General features: G+C 51.6%; 7 protein-coding genes and 2 non-coding genes across 9 annotated transcripts; 7 read left to right on the top strand and 2 right to left on the bottom strand.

The window, feature by feature from the left end:
• Nucleotides 1-218: 218 nt before the first annotated feature.
• On the top strand, nucleotides 219-1,085 carry YALI1_E17355g (uncharacterized protein; the record flags this gene model as incomplete). Its single annotated transcript, XM_503937.3, has 1 exon — nucleotides 219-1,085. The coding sequence occupies one exon, from the start codon at nucleotides 219-221 to the stop codon at nucleotides 1,083-1,085; it is 867 nt and encodes a 288-aa protein (XP_503937.1).
• Nucleotides 1,086-1,421: 336 nt separating this feature from the next.
• YALI1_E17343r lies at nucleotides 1,422-1,513 on the top strand. Its single transcript has one exon. It is a non-coding gene; the product is annotated as a tRNA-Ser (tRNA).
• A 1,624-nt stretch (nucleotides 1,514-3,137) lies between these two features.
• On the top strand, nucleotides 3,138-4,244 carry YALI1_E17326g (uncharacterized protein; the record flags this gene model as incomplete). The annotated part of the gene is made up of 1 exon (XM_503936.3): nucleotides 3,138-4,244. The coding sequence occupies one exon, from the start codon at nucleotides 3,138-3,140 to the stop codon at nucleotides 4,242-4,244; it is 1,107 nt and encodes a 368-aa protein (XP_503936.1).
• A 378-nt stretch (nucleotides 4,245-4,622) lies between these two features.
• Nucleotides 4,623-4,748, top strand: YALI1_E17311r. The gene has a single exon (XR_002432135.3). It is a non-coding gene; the product is annotated as a 5S ribosomal RNA (ribosomal RNA).
• A 216-nt stretch (nucleotides 4,749-4,964) lies between these two features.
• Nucleotides 4,965-9,973, bottom strand: YALI1_E17258g (uncharacterized protein; the record flags this gene model as incomplete). Its single annotated transcript, XM_503935.3, has 2 exons — nucleotides 4,965-9,831; nucleotides 9,909-9,973. 2 exons carry the CDS (start codon nucleotides 9,971-9,973, stop codon nucleotides 4,965-4,967), a joined length of 4,932 nt encoding a protein of 1,643 aa, XP_503935.2.
• Nucleotides 9,974-11,428: 1,455 nt separating this feature from the next.
• Nucleotides 11,429-11,848, top strand: YALI1_E17243g (uncharacterized protein; the record flags this gene model as incomplete). The annotated part of the gene is made up of 1 exon (XM_503934.4): nucleotides 11,429-11,848. One exon carries the CDS (start codon nucleotides 11,429-11,431, stop codon nucleotides 11,846-11,848), a length of 420 nt encoding a protein of 139 aa, XP_503934.2.
• Nucleotides 11,849-14,328: 2,480 nt separating this feature from the next.
• On the top strand, nucleotides 14,329-15,069 carry YALI1_E17214g (uncharacterized protein; the record flags this gene model as incomplete). Its single annotated transcript, XM_503933.4, has 1 exon — nucleotides 14,329-15,069. The coding sequence occupies one exon, from the start codon at nucleotides 14,329-14,331 to the stop codon at nucleotides 15,067-15,069; it is 741 nt and encodes a 246-aa protein (XP_503933.3).
• A 627-nt stretch (nucleotides 15,070-15,696) lies between these two features.
• Nucleotides 15,697-16,407, top strand: YALI1_E17201g (uncharacterized protein; the record flags this gene model as incomplete). Its single annotated transcript, XM_503932.2, has 1 exon — nucleotides 15,697-16,407. The coding sequence occupies one exon, from the start codon at nucleotides 15,697-15,699 to the stop codon at nucleotides 16,405-16,407; it is 711 nt and encodes a 236-aa protein (XP_503932.2).
• A 161-nt stretch (nucleotides 16,408-16,568) lies between these two features.
• YALI1_E17184g (uncharacterized protein) lies at nucleotides 16,569-17,327 on the bottom strand (the record flags this gene model as incomplete). The annotated part of the gene is made up of 1 exon (XM_503931.1): nucleotides 16,569-17,327. The coding sequence occupies one exon, from the start codon at nucleotides 17,325-17,327 to the stop codon at nucleotides 16,569-16,571; it is 759 nt and encodes a 252-aa protein (XP_503931.1).
• Nucleotides 17,328-17,531: the final 204 nt, after the last annotated feature.

Genomic DNA, 17,531 nt, shown 5'->3' with positions numbered 1-17,531 from the left:
TTAGAATGTCTTACCCTAGAACACACCCCTAGGGAACCCCCCCAAACGGTCTCATTCTACCGAGGTACCAGACATATTCCCATATATCGTTCTATGTACAAGTATTGCAACCCCCCACCTAACTTCGACCCCACTTGAACCTTGTTGCTGAGACAGTACAAATATAAGGAGCAGTCCTTGACTTGACGCTGTCAACTTATTGCGTGTCAAATTTCAACATGCCCAACACTCTTACTCCCGAATGGCTCAAGACCTGCGTCTACAACCCCGGCCTGTTTGATGGCAAGGTTGTGTTTGTGACCGGAGGAGCAGGCACCATTTGTCGAGTGCAAACCGAAGCTCTCATTCTGCTGGGTGCCAACGCTGCCGTGATCGGACGACGACCAGAAGTGACACAAAAGGCCGCGGAGGAGATGCAGCAGCTGCGTCCTGGTGCCAAGGTAATTGGAATTGGCAACTGTGACGTGCGAGAAGTCAAGTCGCTGGTGGCGGCGGCCGAGAAGGCTGTGCAGGAGCTGGGTCGAATTGACTACGTAATTGCAGGAGCCGCAGGCAACTTCCTGGCTGACTTCAATCACCTGTCTGCCAACGCCTTCAAGTCCGTCATCTCAATCGATCTGTTGGGCTCCTACAATACCGTCAAGGCATGTTTCCCCGAGCTGAGAAAGAACAAGGGTAAGGTGCTATTCGTGTCTGCTACGCTGCACTACAGAGGAGTCTCGCTGCAGTCACACGTGTCAGCGGCAAAGGCAGGTATCGACGCACTTTCACAGGCTCTAGCCGTGGAGCTAGGGCCTCTCGGCATCGCTGTCAATTGTCTGGCTCCTGGTCCTATTGACGGCACCGAAGGTCTCGGACGTCTGCTTCCTTCGGATGCTCGGAAGCGATCTCTGCAGCTTGTGCCCGTGCAGAGATTTGGAACCACAGAGGACATTGCCAACGGAACCGTGTTTCTATTCTCTGATGCGGCCTCATACATCTCAGGTACCACTCTTGTCATTGACGGAGCAGCATGGCACACTTCTGCCCGAACTACTTACCCGGAGACTGTCATTGTGCAGGGCAACAAGCCCCCGAAGCTATAGGAGTATTAATTATATAATGATGATGACATTTATACACACAAGTGATTATTATACAAGCTCAGCAATAACCCACTGGCAGTACCTCATGAACCTCAAAAGAGACACACTCCCTACATAACAACGCTTAGTCAGCATATACTAAATGGTACACCAATTCAAGTTGTTTCTACCTCGAATATAAATTTCCACCTGTATTTACAAGTTTGCTAATTTGGTTCTTCCCACGAGCTTTTAGAATAGCCCTAAACGCCCAAAATTTCGTGGTAAATTTCGCTATTTTGGGGCTCTAGTATGCTCTAGAGTCTCAAGACTCAACGCCGCGATTCGTGGCCCAGTGGCAACTTGCCGGAGTGGTTAACGGGACAGATTCGAATTAACGTACTATCTGTTGGGCTTTGCCCGCGCAGGTTCGAATCCTGCAGTTGTCGATTTTTTTGCACAATTATGCACGAAATGAAATTTTTTGTTCTGAATCTTGATTGTGTTAAGACATCTCCTAGCGAGAGTGAGTCTCCCGGATCAGGCGCCGGGGGGAAACGTTTTGGCGCCAATTTCCAGCAGAGGCAACGCCGTTGATCAAACTCTGCAGGTTGTGGGAATCCAATGAGACATCCATGGCCTTCCATAACCAGGCTTTGGAGTCAAGGCACCACCTATGAGTTGGCCGAGACGATAACCTTCTAACTTCCTCACAGAAGATGGAACTTTGGGGGGGATAGAGTAGCTGCCTTGGAGGTTGGTGATTGTTGGTAACACAGATGAAATAGCTATAAGCGCCTGATTAGGGCGAGGAAAGTTGCAGGAGCCGAATCCGAAGGGTCAATTGTACATCCGAAGAAGTCGATATTCGCTCAAACTTCCGGCTTGTGCTCTTTTGCGTCCCCGACGATGTGTGTGCAAGGTTTGCCAAGTGCAGCAGCGGTTACATTGCTGGAAGATGTACACTATGGGTGTTGATTGGGGGGTGCTATGGAAGGGTGTATGGAGCAGGGGTGCTAGGTGGTCCACGGACAAATCATAAATAACACCTATTGCTGGTAGTTGGATACGAGACTTGTTTGACAAGAGCCAAACGATACACCAATGTGTATGAAACCTACGCACTCTTGGCATATCTACTGGTACTGTAGCGACAGATTCACTTGTTGAGAGCTGTGCTTCCGAGCATCGGATGTACCTCTTTCTCATATAATTATCGTCAATAATACCGCGCATAACCCAGGCACTCATCAGGGCTGTACACCCTCCTCTCCAATGGCAGGCGCTCGTAGCAGCAACTAAACCTTGGGGAGGGGGCGTGATCGAGGAAAGGGCTTCCAGTGCGTACCACACACGTATATCGACGTAATCGTGCCATGCAGACGGCGTGAGATAGTGTAGTTTGAGCTGTATTCTGAAGCCGGTCTGCCACCGTATGTATAGGATCCACGCCCAAGAAGCCGCCTCGCTGGAGCCACCGGATCATACCCCATGTTCCAATACCCCGCTGAAAGGACAAACAGAAGCCGGACCGTGCGGTGCGGCGAGATATTTGGATTTGGCTCCATTATCTTTGTGTATCCGGTGCAAGTCGGCTTTTGCGGCTCGGAAATGGCTACTTGTAGCTCTGGGTTTGTGTTTGAGGGGAGAGTTGGATATGGAAAAACGTGGATGGTGAAGCCTTCGGGGAATTGGTGTGGTTCCCAATCAACTACTAGGTCAATTGATGCCGTCTTTTTGGAGATTTCTGGACGCCATTGAATTGCTGTCCATGAGACACCCCATATTCGCTTAAGCAGCTTCCTTACCTTAGCGAGGCACAGAACATTCCGCCTGTCAGCCCCAACCCAATCTCTGAGGGCCACAACTCTCCCCCAATAGCCAGCTGCCCCAGTTGCTCGATCAGCCACCGAAGCTTCAGACAAGGCAGTTACACACTGAGCCTCAAGGTTGTGCGGGCGGATGGGGTATAAGGGTTGAGGTGGTAACCGTGTGAGCTCAGAAGATATATAAAGGGGTGGCCATGTCCCCCTATCGCTCTTTACCAAACAACAAACAACAAACAACTACAATATGAAGATCCTTCTTGTTCTCTACGACGCCGGTTCCCACGCCAAGGATGAGCCTCGACTTCTCGGATGTACCGAGAACGAGCTTGGTCTCCGTGACTGGATCGAGTCCCAGGGACACACCTTGGTGACCACCTCCGACAAGGACGGTGAGAACTCAACCGTCGACAAGGAGATTGTGGATGCTGAGATTGTTATCACCACCCCCTTCCACCCCGCTTACATCACCAAGGAGCGAATTGACAAGGCCAAGAAGCTCAAGATCTGTATCACTGCCGGTGTTGGTTCCGACCATGTCGACCTTGATGCCGCCAACGCCCGAGACATTGCCGTCCTCGAGGTTACCGGATCTAACGTCCAGTCCGTCGCTGAGCACGTTGTCATGACCATGCTGGTTCTGGTCCGAAACTTCGTCCCCGCCCACGAGCAGATCATCGAGGGTGGCTGGAATGTCGCTGCTGTCGCCAAGGACTCTTACGACATTGAGGGTAAGGTCATTGGTACTGTCGGCGGTGGCCGAATTGGTCAGCGAGTCCTGAAGCGACTTGCACCCTTCAACCCCATGGAGCTCCTCTACTACGACTACCAGCCCATGCCCAAGGACGTGGAGAAGGAGATTGGCTGCCGGCACGTCCCTGATCTTAAGGAGATGCTCTCTGTCTGTGACATTGTTACCATCAACTGTCCTCTCCACGACTCTACCAAGGGTATGTTCAACAAGGAACTCATCTCCCACATGAAGGATGGTGCTTGGCTCGTCAACACCGCCCGAGGTGCCATCTGTGTCACTGACGACATTGTTGAGGCCCTCAAGTCCGGTAAGATCCGAGGCTACGGTGGTGATGTCTGGAACCCCCAGCCTGCCCCCAAGGACCACCCCTGGAGATACATGCGAAACAAGTGGGGCGGTGGAAACGCCATGACCCCCCATATCTCCGGTACCTCCATCGATGCCCAGGGCCGATACTCCGAGGGTACCAAGAACATTCTCGAGGTCTACTTCTCCGGAAAGCAGAACTACCGACCTCAGGATGTCATCTGTATCAACGGCCACTACGGCACTAAGGCTTACGGTGACGACAAGGAGCACAAGGCCCACGTTTCCAAATAAGCACTTTAGCTGTTTAACTTATAAGCAATTGACTACTAGAATTTGCAAGATATATTAGAAGCTCATATCCCCTAGCGTACAGAATGTACGGTGTTTCAATTATGTGGCACGTATCTCCAAAGGACTTTAGTCCATTGTGAAAACGAGCTTGGTCTCTAGAGAATATCTCAACTTGTCCAAATCTCCAGCCACGAAGAAGTGCCCCTGACGAGAGGATCTTGGAAGACAACCCGCTTGTCATCCTCCGTCGTCTAATGATCCTGCAAATGACGAAGCCCACAAGAAACCAAACTTGGGCCCGCCAGCGTACCTCTCCTCACGCTAAGCCTTTTTTTTATTCTAATGATTCGGTATGATCCATATTACGTTTATGAAATCAGTTGCGGCCATATCCTGGTGAAAATACGGCTTTCCCCGTCCGATCAAGCCATAGTCAAAAACACCCAGAGAGGCCTAGTTAGTATTGTAGTGGGAGACCATACGAGAATCCTAGGTGCTGCAATTTCTTTTTTTCAATCTCAAGGCGGTAGGGAGCGTTTTTGCTACCTAATAAACCCAGTTAGATTTTTCACACATTTCAATCCTAGAAATCACACCGTCTGGATCAAATTTGAATGACTACTGTAGTTGTACGTATTGCCCCAGAAATACGCCACTACAATACAATCTCTTTCAATGTTAAAAATCTAATAAACTAAATCAGGTCTGCTGATTATCATGCTATGCTTTTTCGTAGGCTTCCTTAGCCAAGTCAATGAGAGCCTCAAACTCGCCAGAGTCGGCACACAGAGAGTAGAAGACTCCGTCCTTGTCCTGCAAAAGCTCGTGGGGAGGAGCATATTCTCGGACCTCGCCAGCGTCCAGAACCAGAATCTGATCATAGTCGATAATGGATCGGAGACGGTGGGCAATGGTGAGAATGGTGGTGTCGTTGAGCTCCGATCGGATGGTCTTCTGGATCTTGGCGTCCGTCTCGTAGTCGATGGATGCAGTAGCCTCGTCCAGAAGAATAACCTTGGGGCTCTTGAGAAGCGATCGAGCTAGACACATGAGCTGTCGCTGACCCTGAGACAGGTTGGATCCAGACTCAGTGACAGCAGAAGACAAGTCCTTGAACTGGTTCTTGTTTTCGTTAGTAGCGACAGCAGAAGAGCTGCTACCGTCAGACTCGGAGCTGGAGGAGTCCTCGATCAAATGCACCCGTCGAAGCGCCTCAAATACCTGTTCGTCTGTGTACTGGTCAAAGGGGTCCAGGTTGGTTCGGATGGTTCCCGTGAAGAGAGTGGGGTCCTGGGGGATAATGGCCAGGCCTCGTCGCAGGTCCTTGAGACCAATCTTGCCAATGTCCACGCCGTCAATCTTAATGCTACCCTGGTGGGCCTCAATGAGTCGGAAGAAGGCGGTGATGATGGTGGACTTACCGGCTCCGGTTCGGCCGACAATACCGACCTTGGACTGCGGCTGGACGTGGAAAGTAACGTCCTTGATGACATCAGGCAACTCAGGAGCGTATTTGAGGGACAGGTTGTTGACTTCAATCTCTCCCTTTGAGGGCCAGTTGGCAGGAGGTCGAGAGTCCTCAATGACGGCCGGGGGCTCCTGGTCCAGATCAAGGTACTCCTGGATTCGCTCGACAGAGTTCATGTTCATCTCGTTGACGGCATAGAGTCGCACAGCCCACAGCACATTCTCAGAGAAGAGGATGGCGTAGGTGAGAGACACACCTGCGAGGCCAGAATCAATCTTGCCAATGGCCATGAGTATGGAAGCACCAGCGAAGAAGGTGACGAGAGCACCAGCAAGATCAACTCGGAAAGACAGCCATCGGTTGGCAACCCACAGGTAGAAGAAAGGTCGGTTGTTGGTGTCGACCTTCTCCAGATTATCTCGTACAAATCGTGGCTCATCTCCGTAGGCTCGGATGGTAGTCACACCAACCAAAGTCTCTCCAAAGTGCTGGTAGATAGGAGACTTTGTGGTGGAGTCCAGGCGCTTGAGCTCTCGAGATGTGGTCAGGTAGAAGATACCAATGGCCAGGTAGATGCCGGCAATGATGATACCAAAGAACAGGAAGGAAGGTGTGATCATGGTGATAAGAACCACAGTGGCCAGGCAAGCCAAAAAGTTCTGGACCATCATTCCTGCGGCCATGGCAGTTTCCTGATCCAGAGCCTCCACGTCCTTGGAGAATCGGTTCATGATTCGGCCAATTGGAGTGGAGTCAAAGAATCGCAGCTTGGCATAGACAACCTTCTGCATGAGCTCGTTAAACAGCTTTCGAGAAGCCCGCAAACCTCCAAAGAAAATGTACAGCTCCTTGGAAACAGACAGGAAAACAAAGACAACAGCCAGAATAAAGTAGATGGTCAGGTAGTAGCCAGCCGAGTGAGCGGCGTGGGTCTCGTCCTCAACATTGACAAAGTTGGAGGTAACATTGTGGTAGAAGACAGAGAGAGACTGCAGAACGGGAGAAGACTGGACAACCTTGGCGACAGAAAGAAGAGTTCCGGGCTCCACACCGTCGTCGGGGGTACCAACACCAATTGCCCACTGTCGGATCCAGAAAGACTGGTACATTTCAGCTGATTGAGAGGCCACAAAGGCAATGGTCAGACCACCCCAGAAAATGAGACCACCCATGTTGGCCATGTATCCCTCGTAGACGGACCAGGGCACGGTTCCCTCGGATCGGGCCTCCTCCTGGGTGAGCTTTCCAGCTCCAGAAGGAGTCTCTTCGGCGATTCGAGAGGCAACCTTGGTCAGCAGATCAGATTCGGCATCAGCGGCAGCAGCCTCAGCAGCATCGGGAAGGTTCACGTGGGAAGCGTTCTTAGAAGCGGAGACAGATGCTGAGGACAGAATGTGCTTGTCGTCTCCAAGAAGACCCTGGTCGGCCATCTCCTGCGGAGTTCCAGCGCCCTTGATTCGTCCATTTTCAATGATGATCACCTTGTCGGCGTTGGTGATGGTCAGAGCAACGTTATGGGAGACAAGAATACAGGTTCGGTTGGCCATGTACTCACCAGTGATGCAGTGCTCGTAGATCCAGGCAGCAGTGTGGGAGTCAACAGCAGAAAGACAGTCATCGAGAATCACGTGTCGAGCACGGGTGTAGAGAGCTCGAGCCAGCGAGATACGCTGCTTCTGGCCTCCAGACAGAGTGATACCCTTCTCTCCGACCTCGGTGGAATCTCCAGCCTCCAAAATCTCGAAGTCTCGCTCCAGACCACATGCCTTGACTACCGCCTGGTATCGGGTGGGCTCGTACTCAGAAGAGAAGAGAATGTTGTTTCGGACAGTGTCGTTGAGCAACCAAGCCTGCTGGGGGCAGTAGGCGACAGACTCGGTGAAGCCAGTGGAAGGATCGATGGCGAGCTGTTCTCGAGGCTCAGCACCAGGCAGGAAGACCTGGCCCTGCTCAAGCTCCATCTCTCCGAGCAGTCCAAGCAGAAGAGAGGTCTTTCCAGAGCCGGTGGGACCAATAACGAGGTTGAGCTGGCCGACCTTGAAGGACAGGTTGAGGTCTCGCAGCTTGAAGTCGGACTCCTTCTTGCCCCAAGAAACGGTAGCGTTCTCGAAACCAATGTAGGGGGAGTTGGGACCTCGAACGGGGTTGCATAGCTGCACGTACTTGGAGGTCTCGTCTTCGGACAGGAACTTCTCGACTCGGTCAATGGACACCTTGGACTGCAAAACGGCAGCAAGCATCTCGGTGAACTGGGCCATGGGGATTCGCATGATGTTGAACAGAGACAGGGCCGTGAAGGCGATAGGAGAGGTCAGCTTGTGGCCTAGCACAGAGGTGTAGACACCAAAGGAGGCAACGGTGACCAGGGAGGGGGCCATGTACCAGAAGAGACCGGCACCAGCCCAGGTGATGGCTCGTCGTCGCAGCAGCTTGAGCTCCTTCTCTCGAACCTCATTGACACCGTCAATGAACTTGTCTTCCCAGGCAAAGAACTTGATGATTCGAATCGACTGCAGCAGTTCGTTGGTCTTCTCGATTCGGATATCGGTGACACCCATGAGATCTTTCTGGACAGCAGAGAATTGAGCAGAGAAGAGGTAGTTGGCAGGCATGAAGAGCAACATGACGAGCGAGCCGGCAAGAGCAGACCAGCCAATAAGCACAAACAGCAGCCAGATGGACACGGCAAAGAGTACAATGGAGGCAACAAAGAAGTGCAGGTAGGCACAAACCTCGGAGACCTTGAACGCGTCAACGGCCATCAGGTTGATAATGGCTCCCAGGTTGGCCTGCTGTGGTCCCTCTCCGTTGTTTTCTTCTGCGAGCGCGTCAACCTCGGCTTCACCAGAGATTGGCTCATCGGGCTTCTCCTTAGTCTCGGCAGCAGAGACCTTTCGTCGCATGGCCTTGGAGTAGATTTCTCCAATGATGACGGATCGCATTCGCACGCAGATTCGTCGGCCAATGAAAAGACACTGGCCCTGGCCAACGTTGTTGAGAATGGAGGCCAACAGCATGCCAATGACGTACAGCCAAGCCACGTTCTTGGGGGTGCCTGAGGGATCATCCACATACGACAGGAGCGATTTGAGCAGCACAGTGGGGATGAAGGTGACCAGCGAGTAGAAAATTGCCCACATAGAAGAGGCCCACAGATAGCCCTTGAAGAAGAAGGTGAATCTCCAGATGAGTCCAGCCGTTCGCTTGAGCTTTCGGAAGTCCTTGAGAATGGCCACAGCATGGTCGTCAGATCGCAGGTCCCAGACATCCTTGAGATCAAGGGTTCGCTTGTATCCGGCGTACACCATGGGATCAAGCCATCCGAAGGTGGATCGGGACAAAATGCTGGCAATGGCCTCGGGAGAGGGCTGCAAACCCTTGACGGCAGTCAGAACGATAGGCTTATCAGCGTAGGTTGCTGTGATGGAAATGAGGAAAAGTACAGAGCAGAAGGCAAATTGGGCCACAAAGAAGTTCTTGGACATTGGGGTCTGGGGGTCGACAATGGCGGATCGGAAGAAAACGGCCGAGCTGATGACGGCCACGGTGTATAGCAGAGTGGAGTGCAGCCACAACTTTTGAGCTCCCAGAAACTTGGACCAGTTGGCACAGACTCGAGCGGCGTACAGAGACACGGCCAGAAGCCAGAAGGCCATGTTGACAAGCACGTTGTAAGGGTAGCCCTCGTAAACGGGGTAGAGCTCTCGAATGGTGAAGGGAAGGGTAGCCAGAACCAGCTGGGCAATGACACAGACGCCCTCCAGCGCGAAAGTCAGGTTTCCAAACACTCCTCGGTGGCACACAGTGTAGGAGGTGTCATCCTTGGAGGAAGGGTTCTGGCCTCCGTAGAGTCGGGCTCGGTCTGCTCGCACAGAAAATCGACGCTGCTGGGTGTTAACAAGCACGGCTCCATACGTTTCCGACGCCACGGGCTGTAGGTTATCACTATCGTCGGTATCGGAGTCCACAAAGGTTTCGGAGGCGAGAAGGGGTTTAGCCGAGGGGTCTCGTTTTCGGGACTGTCGTGCGAGGTATTTTATCGAGGCGGGGATCGTTCGGGTGACCAGTAGGAGCACCGAGATGGCGATGGTGATGACATAGGGATAGAAGAAGAAGTATCTGGTGTTAGTGGTGTGTACAAGTATTGGGGATTGGTTCATATTCATATTTGTGTAGTGATCCCGCACAATACTCACATTTGGCGACTACACCGGGGCACATCGCTGCCATCCCACAGGGGACTTTCGCAGCTCAATGACATGGATGATGTTGGTGGGTGGACTGTTGGTGGAGAGGAGCGATGGTGGTGAAGTTGAAAAAGTTAGAAACCAAAAGGTTGGTGCGAAAATTAAACGCTGATAAAGGAACGTGTAGTAAATACGGTATCTTTTTAAGGACAAGGAACTCTGGCACTTAAGACTGATGTCTCAGCACAACACAACTTGTTCGAGCAGCGGGTTGACGAGAGGCGCGAATGTGGAAAAGCTGTCACCTGCGAAACCCCCACATTTTATACACAGTGTGTCTATCTACCAAACACCACTCGCTCGGGGGGGTGGGGCTGCATACAATGCAGTGCCGTGCGCATTGCAAAGAATGAGTCTATTAAACACGCACTAGTTCGCACCCATGATGCAGCAAACAAGCGAGGGCGGGGATGTATAGCAATTCCGTTAACAGGAGCGTCTTGTGTCCACACTGTTTGTGTGATTTTCGTCTTCTTCTCGGCTTTTTCCCACCTCCATTCGTCTAACATTGACCCCGTTTCGCACCTCGGTCGTCTGCCAGACAAGGCTTGTGGGAAGATGGCAAAAGCGAAATTAATGGCACTTTAGCTTTTTAGCTTTCAGTTATCTCTAACCTGTCCCTTATAGGAGGTGTTGACAAGCGCCGTAATGATGAATGGTCATCCATACATGAGTGAGACAGACGAGAGAGCGACAGAGTCATGACACGGGTGAGCAATCGTGACTCACATTATGTCCACGGCGATCTTTTCAGTCACACCAACTCACACAAACACACCAACTTACTGCTACTTGTAGCGCAGCACTGGTGAATGAGGAAGAAAAAAAAAAAAAAAAAAAACCACCGTCAATTTTTCATCTTATCGGAATCCGCCAGCCACAAACTCACGAGATGGACCTCCCTGACGCGCCATTGATGCAAAAGCAGCCGGAAAAAAAACACCACGGGAATGGTCTCCGACATGGAGTCAACCGATCTCTTATTGGTGGGTGCTGACAGGCCCCCGGTATATCTGGATAGGCGGCTATTATTAGGGGAAGGGGGAGGTATAACACGAGCTAGTACAAGAAGAGTATGAAGGAGTGCATATACCAGGATGTATGAGCCGTTATTTCACTCACGCTGGAAAATGTCCGTCCTTCCACTTGTGCTTCCTTCAAATCAATTTTTCAATATGCCTCTTTCGGCAGCGCACAGATTTGTCGGACGCAGATCCATCCAGATGAAGAAAAAGTATCGAATCGAATTAATTTAGATTTAGAGGTGTTTTGTCGGAATCGAACCCACAAAGCCGAAAAATCTTCCCACGCACGTCACATGACTTACCCGGGAGTAAACTTCCTCCCGGCCGCAGCTCCAGGTCCTCCTTCCCAATCGGGGCGCACACCTCGCGCACAGACTCTCGACATTTTCAATCACCCAAATCTTCGCACCCTACTTTGTAGTCGCATCACACCACAGCTCAAAAATGACCAACGTCTCTAACGATTTCATCTGGGAGTGCACCAAGAGCACCAACGCTTACCTCGTTAAGCGAAAGGGCATCGACACCACTCTGTCTCGAGACCCCTACGCTCTCAACAACCTGTCCACTCACTACGAGTCCGGTCTCTCTCACGACAAGGCTGTCGGTGTGCACTACTGCAAGCCCTCCGGCAAGATCTGCGTCATCACCAAGGTGGTCAAGAACGCCAACAAGCCCGCCAAGTCCCGACACATTGTTGAGTTCAAGCCCACCAAGTCTTCTCGAGCTATCGCCAAGGCCGTCTCCAAGACCGTCCAGGGCTACAAGGACGAGCAGATCTACGACGCCATTGTCCGAGCTTCTGCCATCAAGCGAGCCGCCACTGTTTCCAAGAAGCAGTTTGCTGCCCGAAACCGTGCCTAAATTATCACCTAGTTGAAGTATGGTAAAAAAATAATGTATTGGAGTGAGGCATTCACTGATATTGCACTGCCTGAGATGTGTAGCAACTAGAGTAGACACGACATGGGGAAGATGACGAGTAGACAGAAATGCTGACACTGAGAGAGGTTGAATGAGCTGGGAAAGTGACTGCTATATTTAACGATAACAGATTGAGAGCGTGAGTATATACATACTGTAGACACTCTTCATTTTACCGACAGACAATCTAAGAGCACATTGTACACCGATGCTTCATAGCCTCACCCCGGGATATTGAATGGGCATCCAAGTAGACGATCAAAAGGACATCCAAGTCACGTGTGTGATTCTACGAGTTCGTTCTTGGGGGGCTCTTACCTGAACACTCAACGCTGAAGAAGTGTCGAGATGCTTAATAATCAAACAACGGCCAATCGTGTCATATCATGGTCTCGACTACAAGTACTGATTAATAGCAAAACCAAAGCACGTGCACCCTTGCTCCATTTTCCATTGATTTCCCGTCAACAACTCCGGCCCTGCATTATCTCAACCTAAACCGTTGACTTGAAGTCACTGTTGAATAATAATGGTGATTTGAGAGGAGTCAGACGCCAGGAAAGGTGCACGCAAAGTGATCAGAGGTGCCTAATGTAACACCAAGAAAAAGGAATATTCGCGTCTTGGAAGTCTGTAACATCGATTGAAGGTGATTGAAGGGGGTATACAGGTTATGACCATGAGAATCCTATGATACGGTGTACAATGAACGGTACTTGTAGCACCAGCGTAGTATAAGCAACAATGCATCATATTGACCAATTCCGTCTCTTGCAAACTGTTACCTTACGATACCACGAGCGATCGATATCACGAGTACTCGTACGGGTACAGTACTCGTACAAGTACCGCACTCCAATACTATGACGCAATCCGAGTGAGACAACGGATAAGGTACTGAATGTACAGTAGCCCAAGATGATTTACGATTCGGCCCACGTCATACGGTTGGGGCAGCCTTCCCTTCTGTTGCCAGTTGCAAGACTCCCCAGATTTGTCGATCATGGCGCAATAGCATATACAGGACAAGACCAATTGATGCTAGCAGGCGGGAGGACTTATATAGACAAGCCGTGCGGCTGAATGCAAGCGGAATGGTGTACAACAATTGGTCTTGCGGCCCGGAAAAGACAACCAAGACGCGTACGAGCACGAGTACCAGCACGATCCGTGGCCAGGGCTCAACCACATCTCTCCACATTTCTACCCCGTTCCATGGCTAGCCGGAAACATTATCGTGGCAGCTACGTGCATATTCCGGACTGTTCCGAGAGTGTGATTTGCCCGAAGCAAGTGGGTGCCGAGCGTCGGCGGTGGGGGGGGTTGTAGTAGCGTCTTGTAGCATGTGTTGAGGCGGCTCAAGCGGCGGAAAAACACGGACCAGCGGTTTGGGGCAGCCGTCAGACCTTGGCTTTCTCCACCTGCCTCAGCCAATAGCACGCCATTATCATGTGCACCCCGCACAGAGCTTGGAAATTTGGGTTTAGCCAGCACTGACCGAAGAGCCGAGCAATTTGCTGGGTAGTTGAGGAGAGACGTGGACAAGGCGTGTAGTGTGAGGGCGAGAAAACAGGGCGTCCTGGGGGGTATTTATAGACAATTCGAGAGCAATTGAGCAGACCAAGACCCACCACAAGACTCTTGTATCGATGCCTTCTTCCGCGGCCCCGTCTCTCAGAACCCGGGGCTAGAGACAAGGTTATATGGTTATTATGTGTGTGGGACCTCAGCACACGCATCATCCCAACACAGGGTGCAGTATATATAGACAGACGTGTTCCTTCGCACCGTTCTTCACATATCAAAACACTAACAAATTCAAAAGTGAGTATCATGGTGGGAGTCAATTGATTGCTCGCGGAGTTGAACAGGCAACAATGGCATGCACAAGGCCAGTGAAGGCAGACTGCAGTCGCTGCACATGGATCGTGGTTCTGAGGCGTTGCTATCAAAAGGGTCAATTACCTCACGAAACACAGCTGGATGTTGTGCAATCGTCAATTGAAAAACCCGACACAATGCAAGATCTCTTTGCGCGCATTGCCATCGCTGTTGCCATCGCTGTCGCCATCGCCAATGCCGCTGCGGATTATTATCCCTACCTTGTTCCCCGCTTCCGCACAACCGGCGATGTCTTTGTATCATGAACTCTCGAAACTAACTCAGTGGTTAAAGCTGTCGTTGCCGGAGCCGCTGGTGGTATTGGCCAGCCCCTTTCTCTTCTCCTCAAACTCTCTCCTTACGTGACCGAGCTTGCTCTCTACGATGTCGTCAACTCCCCCGGTGTTGCCGCTGACCTCTCCCACATCTCCACCAAGGCTAAGGTCACTGGCTACCTTCCCAAGGATGACGGTCTCAAGAACGCTCTGACCGGCGCCAACATTGTCGTTATCCCCGCCGGTATCCCCCGAAAGCCCGGTATGACCCGAGACGATCTGTTCAAGATCAACGCTGGTATCGTCCGAGATCTCGTCACCGGTGTCGCCCAGTACGCCCCTGATGCCTTTGTGCTCATCATCTCCAACCCCGTCAACTCTACCGTCCCTATTGCTGCCGAGGTCCTCAAGAAGCACAACGTCTTCAACCCTAAGAAGCTCTTCGGTGTCACCACCCTTGACGTTGTCCGAGCCCAGACCTTCACCGCCGCTGTTGTTGGCGAGTCTGACCCCACCAAGCTCAACATCCCCGTCGTTGGTGGCCACTCCGGAGACACCATTGTCCCTCTCCTGTCTCTGACCAAGCCTAAGGTCGAGATCCCCGCCGACAAGCTCGACGACCTCGTCAAGCGAATCCAGTTTGGTGGTGACGAGGTTGTCCAGGCTAAGGACGGTCTTGGATCCGCTACCCTCTCCATGGCCCAGGCTGGTTTCCGATTTGCCGAGGCTGTCCTCAAGGGTGCCGCTGGTGAGAAGGGCATCATCGAGCCCGCCTACATCTACCTTGACGGTATTGATGGCACCTCCGACATCAAGCGAGAGGTCGGTGTCGCCTTCTTCTCTGTCCCTGTCGAGTTCGGCCCTGAGGGTGCCGCTAAGGCTTACAACATCCTTCCCGAGGCCAACGACTACGAGAAGAAGCTTCTCAAGGTCTCCATCGACGGTCTTTACGGCAACATTGCCAAGGGCGAGGAGTTCATTGTTAACCCTCCTCCTGCCAAGTAAGTATACATCACGCATCAGGGAAGCGCACAAAGTGCCTTCCTACTGATCTTTCCCCCATTTGAACTACACGATCACTAACCATTCTAGCTAGGATCTAAAACTTTGCCTTTGAAATGATAGAGTCCAGTCGGCTAAGTATATAGCTATTTAAACGTATTTGCGATAAACAGAGAGTGTACCTGTTGTAGATGTAATATTAGTAAGCTGGCCACACCAATAGCGCTCGTGCATTAATGATTACTGCGGCGGGGTATGACGTGACCCACATGTCTTGGTGACGCCATTGTCTTGCCCAACTTTCATGTCGTCGGGGCTGCGTTCGATGCATGGCTATCCCTTGATGGACTGTGGGGACAGGGTTAGGGTTGTTTTGAAATTACCGAAACGGGCAATTCACAAACAAAGAATAGACATCCTCGAGGTTGCATGCTTAAGTACCAAGGTGATCCTGGGAGGGGAGGTGAGAACTAGTCTGGACCCTGGATCACCGGTGACTAAAACAAACAGTGAGGGGTCAAACACAAAGAGTCGGGAGAGAAAAAAGAAGAACAAGACGTGCACAAAGCAATCATTTAAATACTCTGCATCCACACACACAGACTCAGACACACACACACATCCAACAACATGAACATCATACCAAGACAGCCTCGCACACCTACTCGCAAGAGCTGTAGCGGGACCGCCACACCGACTCCACGACGACGAGTTCGAGACGAAGTTGAGGAGGATGAGGTTGTTCTCTCGGGAGAAAACGTCAAGGAGATCACAAAGCGTCTGAAGGGCCACAGCCAGCGACGGACCCATGCTTGCATCACCCAGATCCCTCGGTATATCAGTCAAGGGTCGGTATACAGCATTCGACAGGTTCCTCTTACATTTGAATGCGAAGTAGGGTATTTTGGTCCACATAGCGATGTGATGGACAGCGATACGACAATACTCAAGCTACGGGACATTTCCAGTGAGCTCGGCTTTCTGTTCTTCCTGGACGACCAGATGGAGCCCAATATCCGACAGCAGCTGGAAAAGTGTTGGGCGGTTCTACAAACACAGCTAGGTGCTACTGTAGTTGCCGTGACTACCGACGCCCATGCTACACAGAACGACTATTCTATTCCCCTCATCTGTGACCATACAGTTGCCCTTGCGCGAGCTTTTCGGGCACTTCATCCCATGGGAGGAGGACGCATGTTGCTTGATGCCATTGCCATGATTGATCGGGCCACCAACAAGATCTATTTTGCGCCTCTGAGTCTTGGAAACAGCACTGCTCAGGTGAGTCTTCGGTGTGAAGATGTCATGGCCTTTGTCGAGTACATTTGGTCGGAACGTTGACCACCCCACTATTTATTGCATACTTACATAACTCTTAATCGCATTGAATTGTATTTGTACGAGTATTTTGTTATACTGTACTAATTGGCTACTCGTAGCCCCTACCCCTCTTGGTTTGATACTCTTCGTTTCTATATTCTATTTACAAGCACTAAGACTGATTAGATGCTCTTTTTGCCCTTGAGCTGGTCGAGGGGAGATCGGGCAAAAGTCGACTGCAGACCCCGGATGATGATATAGCTAATGTAGCCAATAACCCCGGCTCCAATGAAGACGCCAACTCGGACCTCGGTGCTCACGAGGCCGAGGAAGGGGTAGGGGAAGAAGTTGTTGACGGAGGCGGTCTTGTGGACCCAGAACCAGTATGCTGCCGACAGACCAAAGTTGGCAACTACGGCCTGGACGGTGGTCAGGTTCCAGGGCTGGCCCATGAGTACCACGTCCAGGAAAAGGGCGACGGCAGGGACCAGGTGGATGGACATGTCGAGCCACAACGGAATCTGTTCCTTGACGGCGGGGTGTTTGAGCAGCTTGGGGTCGTAGAGCTTGAGGGACCAGTAGAGCACGGTGATGACGCACTCGAGGGGCGTCACAGCCACCGACACGGAGTTTTTGAGCTGGTAAAGCAGATTGCTGAAGTCCTTGGAGTAGAGCGAGGCTGCGTCGGCCAGCAGAGCAAGCAAGAACGCTAGGTAGCTGCCGCACAGACCCAGAATGGTCAGGTACTGGTACTTTCCTCCGTACGAGGCATTGAGCGGGTTGGGGTACTGTTCCAGAAAGTGGAACGACGAGGCGAATGAGATGAAGCCAATCAGGTGGTAGGCAAAAGACAGACCCACGTTGGGCGAGCTAATCCACGGCTTGTAGGGCGCCTTGGTGGTGCGGATGGCTCGGGTGGCTTCTCGTTCCTGTTGCGTCATGATTCGGGCTGAATGGCAATGTGCAGAGTGACTGTACTTTGTGTCGTGTGTGTCAATTTTTCACACGCTCTCCTCCAAAGTAGGCCACACTCTTTCTCTGTTGCTCCCTTGCATAGCGATAAGCGTACGCAATCCACGTGGGTGCGTCTAACTCCATCGCTGGATCCCGGTCTAAATACATCTTTTTTAGGCGAGCCACGCGAC

This window comes from Yarrowia lipolytica, chromosome 1E (assembly GCF_001761485.1).
Source record: "Yarrowia lipolytica chromosome 1E, complete sequence".
In the NCBI taxonomy this organism is placed as follows: domain Eukaryota; kingdom Fungi; phylum Ascomycota; class Dipodascomycetes; order Dipodascales; genus Yarrowia; species Yarrowia lipolytica.
This window is presented reverse-complemented; position numbering and strand designations above follow the sequence as displayed.